The sequence below is a fragment of the Lactuca serriola genome, chromosome 4 (assembly GCF_051521515.1).
Source record: "Lactuca serriola cultivar US96UC23 chromosome 4, Lser_US96UC23_V15, whole genome shotgun sequence".
NCBI classification, from domain to species: Eukaryota; Viridiplantae; Streptophyta; class Magnoliopsida; order Asterales; family Asteraceae; genus Lactuca; species Lactuca serriola.
The window spans coordinates 15644563-15657432 of NC_136411.1; the positions used below are offsets into that span (position 1 = coordinate 15644563).

The window sequence follows — 12870 nt, forward strand, 5'->3', positions numbered from 1 at the left end:
CTAACCTAACCCATTTAAGTATATAGGTTTGCAGGTTCACAAGTTAGTGGGTCGAACCCATCCCATATAACCTATTTAATAAATAAGCAACACATTTTCAAAAATGAGGTTTTTTCAACATAAAGTCATAAAGTGATTAAACTAACTAACATCAAAAAAGAGGTTTTCAACATAAATTCATAAAGTCATTAACATTCAAATAAAATTGAAAAATGAAAACCTTCATACAAAGTGGACGCGTTCTTCATTCGTGACTCATGATTATCTAAAAATGACGATATGTGTTTTTATTTTTTGATTATGGCACCGCAAACGCATACTAGCCACATACGAATACTGATAACAGAAGGAATACAATGATAAGAAATATTACAAATACGGAAGGAAATCATATTTCATTAATAATTAAATACATCTATTTTTTTTAATGTAATATATATATATATATATATATATATATATATATATATATATATATATATATTGGCGGGTTGACCCGCAAACCCAAAAAGATAACTCAACCAAACCCCAGAAATAAACAGGTTGGCGGGTCAAAAATCTCAACCCAAACCCATTTATTTCCGGGTTGGGTTAGTGTTGGGTCGAGAGTTGCCACCCTTAGTCAAAAGCAACATCAAAAGTAAGCATTGGTTCAAAATTCTCATTAGAATTAGAAAGAATTGGATTTTGAGGAAAAACAATCTCGACTCTCCTTACATAATAATCATCAAACATTAAGTTGGATGTCTCTGCAATCCTTCACGTTCTTTTATTCATCACACTATACGCCACAAAATTTTGCAAATATCCAAGAAATATTCTTTCATCGTCCTTCACTTGAAATTTGAAAGATGATCTTTCAAATTCATAATAAAACATCTACAACCAAAAACATGGAAAATTTTAACATTAAGTTTCCTTTTGTTAATAATTTTTATGGGTTGATATCAAATCTTCGATATATGAAAGAACAATTTTGAGTAAAACACACAGTTGAATCGTCTCAGCCCAATAATATTGAGGTAGATTCGCATATGTAAGCATCATTCTTGCAGCTTCGCATAAATATTGATTTCTCCTTTCCACTACACCATTTTGTTGTGATATATAAGGAGCTGAAAGATTATGTGAGATTCCATGACTTATTAAGAATGAATCAAGAATTCAATTCTTGAATTCTGTTCCATTATCACTTCTGATTATTCAGACTGTTTTCTTCAAGCTTACTTCAATGTTTTCGATGAAATCAATCATGACTTGCACAATGCCATACTTTTATCTAAGAAATATACCCAAGTGAAATGAGAAAAATCATCGATGATCACTAAGATATATTTTTTCCCATTGAGAGAATCAATTGTTGAAGGACCACATAAATCAATATACAACAATTCCAGGGGCTCAACAATCTTTAAGTCGACGATAATTGGATACCCTTGTCGGTGTTGTTTACCTTGCTCACAAGTTGCACACAAAGAATCATTATCAAACGTTAGTACATGTAAACCTCGTACTAAACCTTTTAAAACAAGTTTGTTAAGATTTTTAAAATTCAAGTGAGAAGGCCTTCGATGCCAAAGCCAACTTAAATCTGAAGAAGCCTTCGACAATAGGCAAATTTATGGTAAACCAACAATAGGTTTTATGTCTAAAGTGAACATATCTTCTTTTCTCTTAGACTTCAATAACATTTCATTTGTTATTTTGTTGGAGATCACACTTCCTTCTACATCAAATAACACTTGATTTCCTGTTCCAATAACCAACTGAGATACAATTATGAGGTTATGCTTGAAATATTCGACATAAGCAACTCTTTTGATTGTAAAATTTTCATTGGTAATTTTACTGTATCCTTTGAACTTACACTTTTGATTATTTCCAAATTTCACAACACCATCATTTTCAAGTTTCCTAAAATCTCTCAAACATTCCTTCCTCCCAGTCATGTGACACGAGCATCCACTATCAATATACTAATGTTCATCATATTGCTCATCACATAGTACCTGCAATCAATTAGATAGATTTAGGTACCCAAGGCTTGTTAGGTCCTTGTGAATTAGCATGAAATGCAGTGTGAAACATGGAATGATAAATCCAAGGCTTGTTGGGTCCTTGTAAATTAGCGTGAAATGCATTACATGGATAGCTATACATATTTAAATTAAGAATTGTTATAAAAGGATTTTCTCATACTCATATCATTGACTGTGGTCCTCATCATACTCATGAAATTAACTATGGTCAAACCTTTTTCACAAGTAGCTATGATTAGATCAACAAAGATAGTATTTACTATAAATTCATATTCTTAATATGAACATGTAGTAAATAAATTTCAACAAAAGACCGCTTTTCTTATTAGACATCTACTAGAAGATATCTATATAGATTAGCCTACAAGTTTTCTTAATCCATGTTCTCCTAGAAAAATATGTAAGGCTTGGGATCCACTTGTGGATATAAAGGAAACATCTCAGGGTTTCAATCATCATTTTAATATAAAACCACAAGGTATGCTTTTATATCAAAATGAATAGAACATGTGTGTTTACTAAAGAACCAGTGGGAGCATAGTGACATTCCTAATCTTGTATGAAGTAGACATACTTAATCATGAGAAATTACATCCTGACCATGCCAGGCCTTTTCACCTTGACACGAGATGTGTTTCTAGATGAAAGACTTAGAAATGACAAGATACATTTTTTGAATGTAAAATCTATAGAGATAGATAAAATGAATGATACAAGTTTATATATATATATATATATATATATATATATATATATATATATATATACAATATACATTTTTTGAATGTAAAATCTATAAAGATAGATAAAATGAATGATACAAGTTATATATATATATATATATATATATATATATATATATATATATATATATGGACAATATCTTAAAAGGGATCAAGACACAAAATTCCTTTGGAGGAATCTTAACATCGTCACATGGCACTGAGTTTGAGCCAAACTCATATGCTTGAACTAGCTGAAATGATTTATATTTGATTTGCTTGGCAAATGACTCCATCATTTAAGCTATATTATGCATAAGACCTGATGTATGATCATGCTATCAGAACATCATAATACACCAACTAAATACATGGTTAAGTCACTGGATGACTATAGGAACATTCTAAGAGTACTTTAGAAGAACTAAAAGAATGTATATAAGATAGATAGTTTAGAATAAAATCTCCATGTAAAGAGCTACATAAGATTCTGATTTCTAAAAAAAATATAGATAATTATGAATTATAATTGGATTATGACTTTAATATGGAATTAAGAGTGAGTTTAGTTGGAATGAGGTCCAAACAAAACATAATGATACAATCTACTACAAAATAAGAATACAATACTTTAGAAGTTGAAATTAAATATGATTGGATGAATGAGTTCATTGACAAACTAAGATGATTTTTGTTATTTAAGGATCACATAGAAATCTTTGTGACTTCGAGAGTATACTTAATCAAGCTAAGAAACTCTATGTCACGAAAGAACACCACTCATATTCTCTAAGATATTTAACTATACCTAGAATAAAGTCAAACATGGAGATGATAGTATTCATAGAATTCACATGAATTAAATTTAGTCGAACCATTAATAAAGTCTTTCTTTAGAGCTAAGTATAAATGGTCACATTTCAACTGTAAGGCTTTATTATTCTAGAAATGGGATTTTAATTTGGATTTAGTACTTGGATATTGGAACAATGTAATAACAACTATTATATAATCTTTTGATATGCGAGGATATGATCATAACATCAATAGTTGTGTTCTATATTAACATGATCCATGAACAATATTATTATTCTAAAAGTTCGTAATCGGTTATAATTGTGGGAGAAATTATGAAGTAAGACTGCTATAAATTGGAATGGTTAAATTTCACTAGATGAAAGTTGGCAAATGGTTGTAACCAAGTTTCGTAGGTACTTGTCAGAGAACTAGTATTGAACTGACCTGCATCAAGATCACCTCATGGATCGCTATTATGAATGATACTCGATTAAAAGGTATTATCTTTGTATCCTTAACACTTGAAATACATAATTGGACTTAAGTGTAAGGAGTGTTATGCTTTGATATAGTCAAATGTTGGTCGGAACCGGGCAGTTATAAAAGTCATTTTCAGGTATAGTGTGAACTATGCAAGAGGTTTATGTAATCAAGATGGGATTTGTTCCTCATACGTGTTGAGAGTTAGACATCTAAGACGCCTTACCAAAAATTGAACACCATATGGGATTTATTGTGATCCGTATTTCATGTTCAACATGATGTCTGTGACAAACGGATAACTGAGTAATTGAGCGTTGATAGAATGACACAAATTCATATGTTGTTGGGCGTAGTGAAATATTGTTAGACGTTCACCAATGTCTATACCAGTCTAATATAAGTCTTGCGCAAGCGGGAGATTAAAAGATCTTGTATGCCCAATAGTCATATTAAAAAGATATTGTTAATTAACATATGATACTAATGAGTCACAATAACAACAATTTGATACAATTGATTATTTACTAGAAATTAATTTTAATAAATATTCAATAAACTTTTATAATTAATTGAAAATTATTTATTTCTTGGAAATAATAATTTTCGTCAGCATATAACATAATATATCATATGATATGATTTATTAAGTCATGTACAATATTTTGGACTAGAAAAACTTTTGTCTTTTAGCCAAAAGTCAGTTTATATTTTATAAAATAAGTTTACAAAATTTATAAACTTTTGTCTTCTTTTATATCTTTATAAGAAAGAATAAAAGAAGCATGGCCTTTTGGTTTGTTTAATCAAAAGCATGGCTAATCCTTAAAGGCATGAGTGACAAGTTCCTTTTATGACATGAGTGTTTAATTGGCTTAAGAAAGTGCATGAAAGACTTTCATTTTTGACATTTTTACATGCCAAAACCGTGAGTATGCTTGACATACTCATTCTCTCTTGTTTTTTCTTTTACACTTGAAAGAAGACTTGCATTTTTCTCTTTTTAAGTTCATACTTTGCTTATGAACTTACAGCTTAAGAGTTTTAAGAGTTTTACAAGATTATCATCTTGAATCAAGTTAAATTCTTGTCGGTGTCTCCAAGGTTTCCACATTCTCGATCAACTTTCATGCCTCTTAATATAACCTAAAGAACTACAAAAGTTGTTATTTCTTCATTTTCTAATTTGGTTGTGCTTTTATATTTACATTACTTTAAAGATGATCATTGGTGTGTATAATTTGTTATGTTATTTTCAAAAAACATAATTCTTCAATTTGCCATTTTACTGGTTTATAAAACTAATTTCGAAATAAAACCCAACAGTTATTGAACCAATTATATATGAATAGTGTTAAGTTGCATTTCAACTTTCACGCACCATTTTTCTAGGGTGATAATTCTCGATTCAGCCCGTAACCCGACACTAACCCAACATGAAAATAAACGGGTTTAGATTTGATTATTCTGACCCCTCAACCCGCTAACTCGCCAACCCATTTATTTTATGGGTTGAGTTAGGTTACATGTTTGGGTTCACGGGTAAACCTACCAACTCAACTATATCTATTATATTAAAAAAAATAAAAATAAAAAAATATTTATGAATTAATAACATGTAGTCAATATACGACATCAAAAACCTCTTTTTTTTCAAATATGTTATTAACTTATTATGTTAGATTTATGTAGGGTTGTTCATTTCATTATAGTCAATGTTGAATGTTAATTATTAATTAATTTAGAGACGTGTATAATTCGTATAAATTTAACATGTGAAAAGTCACGCAAAAATAACTCGTCGACTATTTGACCTGAAATTGACCCACTGACCCGCGAACCCATATACTTAAACTAGTTATGTAGATCGGGTTGGATTAATGTTTCCAACCCACCAACTCATATATTATATAGGTTGGGTTGGATCAATATAGTCTGACCCACCAACCCATCAACCTGAATCCAACCTAATTGTTGGCCTACTTTTTTCACATTTTTTATATCATTTTGCATATTTCATTATACATATTTGCTTCATAATCATACATTGCATCGTATGTAGGGATGGAAATTTGGTCTGGAAACTCGAACCGAACCAAATTAGGCCCAGATAAGCAATTCAATTCGGTTTTCGAGTATCTATATTACGCTTATTCGATTCTCGGGTTATTCGGTCCAGGTTTTCCAGATAAGGGCTTATTTGCTTGTAAATACCCGACCCGAAATTAAAAGGTCATTTTTTAATCGTATTTTTCTTGCTACACCGAATGACCTACATTTAGTCGGTTCGATCGTGTTTTTCCTTCTCTCCTTTTGTGATCGAGTCGTGCATTCAAAACAGAAAAAAAAACTATTGCATCGTATTATCGAAATCGACTTCCTACTCAATCGTACTACACAAATTTTAACTTTTTTTTTTTGTACCTTTGAAACAATTATATTTACTTTACATTATTTTTTATTAACAAATTTATTTGTTTAAAAGATTTGTTATGAAATCATAAGCTAGAAAAAGTCATAAAAAATACAATGTTTATAATCATATTGTAAATTGTAAATGTTATTCGGGTTATAGAATCTTAATACGGTTTATTTGGTTCTTTTCAATTATCTTAGGTCCTTAATCATCTTGTACAATTCGGGTTCGGGTCGGTTCGGTCCGGTTCCGACCCAAATAACATCCCTATTCATATGTATGGATTATACTTTAAATTTTGTTTGTTACTTGTGAAAATGGTCAAATCTTATTTCTGTTTTGTTTATCTTCACCAAACTCTTTGTTTCGTTATGTCCTACCTACCAAAATATATTCTTAGACCACTCTTATCCCGTTTAATTTTACATAAAGTATCTAACAACTAATCAGAGTTGTCAAAAAAAAGTTATTGATCCTTTAACGAAGTACTAAAGCCGGTGGATTAAGAAAAGGACAAATTTTAAATTTAATGACTTTTTAGAAAAATAGGGAGAACGAATCCTAAGATGATGTAATCGGATCAGGACTAAAAGACAATAATATAGTTTAAAAAAAGCAATCATGGTTTAATTAAATTTATTAATTTTGGATTTATTATTGTTAATTGAACGACATGACCAACATCGACACCTAACGTCGTTACCAACAAAATTAAAATTTTCAATTTCACCCCTTTTACTTATCTCACACATCATTATTAATCCTTTACTTATACGACATTTTCGTTTTTGGCTTTCTTTATTAGAAATTCAATATGAGAAAAATAGTCTAGAGTCCGATTAGTATTTTGGTTGTAGGATAACAATTTTTTCTGTGTATACTATTTTGCAAAAATGAATGTAGGTAAATATCAATTTGAATGATTCGAAAACAGAAGTACTTACTTGAACTTTAGGAAAACATGAAGGGGTACAAGTGAAAGTATACTAAAAAAAGCCAACAGCCTTTTCCTTGCTGGTAATCTTCTTCCTTCCATTATTATCTATCCGCGGTCCTCCATTGATGATCTTCGTGAAGCTCATGGTGTGACTGACACAGACAGGTCCTTCAACCCTCATCCTTCTGCAACCCTCTTGTCTGGACGTATTTTGTTGTCCTTACCCACGTCCTATTCTTGTCAATTTCTCCCTCAATTCCATCCCCCTTTTCCAATATTCCCCCGCCCCACCACCACCACCACCACCATCACCATCACCATCTCCACCACTTCAATCATGCTTCAGTCTCTTCTCCTTCAACACCCTCTCACCACCACTAATGTTAGCAGCCCTAATTCCTCACCAGTCACAGTCAACGCCTCCACTATGAACACAAACACCTCTAAACGAGCCATCAACGAAGGAAACAACGACGTTGATGATGATCCTTCGTCTCACCACCATAAACGACGGAACCTCGAAGATAAACCGGAGGAGCATGAGGACCAGTCGATCCTCGTTGAAGCGGAATCATCTGGTTTAAGACTTTTAGGGTTGTTGCTACAGTGCGCCGAGTGCGTAGCGGTTGATAACCTAGACCACGCGAATAATCTTTTACCGGAAATATCGGAATTGTCTTCTCCGTTTGGTTCTTCGCCGGAACGTGTAGCGGCGTACTTCGCCGAAGCGTTACAGGCGAGAATTATCAGTTCTTACCTCGGAACCTATACGCCTCTCAGCATCAAAAGATTAGCCCTAGTTCAAAGCCAGAAGATCTGCAACGCTCTTCAGTCCTACAATTCGATAAGTCCTTTCATCAAATTCTCCCATTTCACAGCGAATCAAGCGATTTTCCAAGCGCTAGAAGGTGAAGATGGCGTCCATATCATCGATCTCGACATAATGCAAGGTCTCCAATGGCCTGGATTGTTCCACATCCTTGCCTCTCGACCTCGCAAAATCAAATCTCTTAGAATCACAGGCGTCGGATCTTCCATTGAACTTCTCGAAGCCACCGGCCGCCGTCTCCATGACTTTGCAAACTCTCTCGGCCTCCCCTTCGAATTCACCCCTCTCGAAGGAAAAATCGGAAACATCAATTCGGATCTCACGACTCAACTAGGCGTCAGACCCGGTGAAACGATGGTCGTCCACTGGATGCACCACTGTCTCTACGACGTCACAGGCAGCGACTTCGGTACCTTACGACTATTAGCCTTACTAAAACCTAAACTCATCACAATCGTCGAACAAGATCTGAGCCACGGCGGCAGTTTTCTAGGGCGGTTCGTTGAAGCGTTGCATTACTACTCCGCCTTGTTCGACGCTCTAGGCGACGGACTGGAGTCCGAAAACGTCGAACGGCACACGGTGGAGCAACAGCTGTTTGGATGTGAAATAAAAAACATCGTCGCCGTCGGCGGGCCAAAGAGGACCGGCGAGGTGAAGGTGGAGAGATGGGGGGAAGAATTGGTTCGGGTCGGATTTAAACCCGTTTCATTAGCGGGTAACCCGGCAGCACAAGCGAGTTTATTACTGGGAATGTTTCCGTGGAAAGGGTACACGTTAGTAGAGGAGAACGGTTGTTTGAAATTAGGTTGGAAAGATTTGTCGTTGTTGACTGCCTCTGCATGGCAGCCGTCCGATTTTCAATGAAGTCAACGATGGAGTTGGATCAACGGTGGAGATTGAAACACTTTGAAATAATAATAAATTCCAAAAATGTAAAAAGATGCTTTAATTTTTTTATATATATATTAATAAAAAAATCGTTCTTTGATTGTGGATAATAATACAAAGCAAATTTTGAGATTACTTTTTGTCTTCAATATTCTCATGAATATGGTCATTGGTTCCTCGAAACTATTCGTGGTATGGATAAGAAAAGGGCAAAGTGGAATATATTATCTTTTCAGCTTGCTATTAATATATTTACCGCCCTTTTTTTGTGCGGTGAATGGTGATGATATACTAATAAATAAAATTCATTTTCTGTCATATGGCATGTCCTTATTGATTTGGACACATAGTATTTTAATAGGTTTTTAGAATTTATTTATTTCTATATGTAATTTTCTGATTTGTTCACATATCATAACTTATTTCGGTTATAACATTGAGAGAAATAAATGCTTTCTTGAAAAAAAATTGATATATTTATAATGAAATAAATGTCATAATTAATGAGAGTTCTGAAATTGATATTGATATTAAATTTAATGTTTAAATATTGATATTAAATTTGTATTTTTAATAAACCCGTGTAGTACACGGGTCTTACACCTAATATAAATTAAAAAAGAATGGGAGGAGCAAAAATATGGAAGCAATAATTTATATGGAATTAATTATAGAGATATAATTTATAACTAGATTATGACCCGCATAAAATGTGGGGGACATATAAAAAAATACATATAAAAGTATAAAAAATTGACACAATAATTAAAAAAAAGTAACAGAAATAGAATTTGTTTTATCGGTAACAATGAAAAAAACAATGAAATGCTTGATTATCTATAACCGATGAAGGATCTCTTTGTAAACAACGTTTTTTGTTTTATTAGTTGGACGACCTTGTCACATATGAGTACCTTCAATACGATATCTTTTTAATTTATACTCTTCTTAGGTTCGGGAACAAATGTCAGTTGTCTTTTTTCTTTCTTGTTGATGTATCAATTAATACAATACAAATTGGTGCTACATTTGGAGTTTTTAGTGCTATTAGTCGATTTGTTAATCATCTTCCAGTAAGTTAATGTTTTTTTTCAAAAAAAAAATACAACTTTTTATATTTTCTTCGAGTTAATGTTTTATTGATTTGTATTAATAATAATATGATTGATGTAGGAGGGTCCTCAAACACTTGTGGGAATTACATTTGACTCATTGCAACATGTATTTTTTTTAAATAACCTTTCAAAAAGAATTATTCCTTCAAGCTCTTTTGCATTTTTTATTGCAACCATTGATTTTCTTAGTTCTAGACATATATGATGTTTACACTCCTCTCCCCTCTGATGTTATTGTTCAACTTTCTAAGATGATGAAGTTACCAAAGACTGGTGTTGACGATCATTGGATGTTAGCAAATAACATGAATGATTTTTCAAGAATCTTGTAAGTAAATCTATTTCTAACTCAAGTTACGACAACACCCTTGTGTTTGTTTGTCGCGTGTTTATCATAACATTTATTAAGGGGTATTAGTATCAATTTATACATATATCCAAATATAAGTCAATTTTAATCAAGGGGCAAAATATTCATTTTTCTTGAGTTGGCAAAAAACTTTAACCTGGAGAACACAAGTGTAACCTATATGAAAACTGTCAAATGTCCTCTAGAATCTAAAATGTTATAAGTTGTCTTTGTAGTTGAATTATCTATTATTTTTCATTTCCATTTAAGTTCTTTTTGGGATTAAACAAAAGGAAAAACAACATAATTTCGTTATATGAAAAAAAAAATCGGAGTACAAGGCTACAATTGGTATAAAACCCTAAAATGATAGCTCATTGGCCTAACTCATCTAATTTTGTATCATACACTAAAAGAAAAAATAAAAGAATAAAAAAAACAGTTGCAATGAAAACCTTATTGTACCAATAAGTTGGCTTAAAACTCAACAGTTTTTGAATATAGGAAGAGTCTACTATTCAAAAATGAAATCAGAAACTATAATAAGGAATCAGTTCGTGTAGATGTGCAACCCATAATCAAACCCAACCGTCTGAGTATACATGAAGGGCTAATTTTTTCATGGAGAGCATGACAACATCACCGATGAGAAATTCATTTGGTGGCAAGTTAAAAAGATTTTTGAATGTCGAATTCCAATGAGGTGACTTCATATTGAGTTGTCAAGAAGATAGAATAATTCGTATAGATGTGCAATCCATAATCAACACTCCTATAATGCAAAAGTTAAAAGATTTTACAAAAAAATGAAAACAAAACGCCCTAAAAAAGAAGTGAAAAGGGTCATTTACCAAACTTTAGATGGCTGCAAAAAAGAAACGCTATTTGTTCATACTTACTTCACACATACATCATTTTAATAATGCAAATGTCAATTTACCTATAAGGAAATTAAAAATAAATAAATAAGCCAAACCTGAGATCCTTTTTGACAACATATGCATCCGACGTAACTATATTGGATCTTGGAAAGCAAATATATTGGTTAATGCAAGTGAAGGATATGGAATTGATTTTCCAACATCCATTTTTGGGTAACATCCACTTTCATATCCCTTTTACACATACTTCGGCTCTCATCATGTGCGATTATTGCTTCTGTTAAAAAATACAAAGTTATACAACCATATAAATCAGATAAGAATTGCACTTTTATAAAGCATGTATATTATGGAATAAGGTTAGAACACATTTGGTCTTCAAATGTAAGAATCTTAAGAATGGCCTAACTACAAAGATTCCCAAGTATAGTGTCTCACGGTTGGTTTTTTATTCCAGTGAAGGGGATTGTATCACATTACCTCGATGGTATATTATCTAAGAAAGTAAGAAATAAGGCCAAATGAAACTTGATGGCAAAACACCATTCTTTCGTTGGTTATACTGAAAAATATATAAATTTTTTAAATTCTTAGAAGTGGATATATTTTGTTTTGACAATCAACATTCTATACATAAAAATCCCAAATCTTTCCGATGATAAACTTTGATAGTACGCGGTCATTACAATTTTTTTTTGTCTCAATAGCTTAAGCATCTAATAGAGGCTTAAGGATATGAATATAAACTAAAGAACTACACACAATACATACCTAATAACCTCAAACTAAAGAACTACACACAATACATACCTAATAACCTCAAGTGCTCCAGAGCTTCAAATATTTTTCTCACGCTTCTTCTCTCAACTTTTACATATTGACGGCATGTCTCCAATTGGTTGAAGCGCTTTAATATTTATGAAATTGTTCATAATCTGTAATGATAACATAATACTTTTTAATCTTAATCAAAATATAAATTCTATTCGAGTACCTAAAAAACTACATTATGGTGTCCCTGCTTTACAGTATTAGAAAAATAAATAAAAAAATTCATACATTTTTTTGCAACTTTTTCATAAATTGCATGAAAAGATCTATCAATCTTTTTCTGGTCAAGGATTTAATCTCTCTCATCATACCGAAATCATAGTATATTAATGATTCATGATTCATTATTCATCCGAGCCAATTGTAAGGTTTCTAAGATGAATATCAACATGAAAAAAACTGGTTGGTATCTACATAAAATAGGGAAAATATATTAAAAATTCAATAAAAAATAAAAGCATTCTTTATTTTTTTTAATGAGCGTGTTCATCTGAGTGTTGGGTGTCTTATTTTGGAAGTTTTTCGATACTATTTATTAGTCCAAAAAGAAAAGTTTCATTTTATTTTAGAGGCAAAATTATA

The 12870-nt window shown here is 32.0% G+C and overlaps 1 protein-coding gene across 1 annotated transcript; it reads left to right on the forward strand.

Moving 5' to 3' along the window:
* The first annotated feature begins 7362 nt into the window (after positions 1-7362).
* On the forward strand, positions 7363-9247 carry LOC145101074 (GRAS family transcription factor). Its single transcript, XM_079038239.1, has one exon. The coding sequence runs from the start codon at positions 7730-7732 to the stop codon at positions 9086-9088; it is 1359 nt and encodes a 452-aa protein (XP_078894365.1). The 5' UTR covers positions 7363-7729; the 3' UTR covers positions 9089-9247.
* Positions 9248-12870: the final 3623 nt, after the last annotated feature.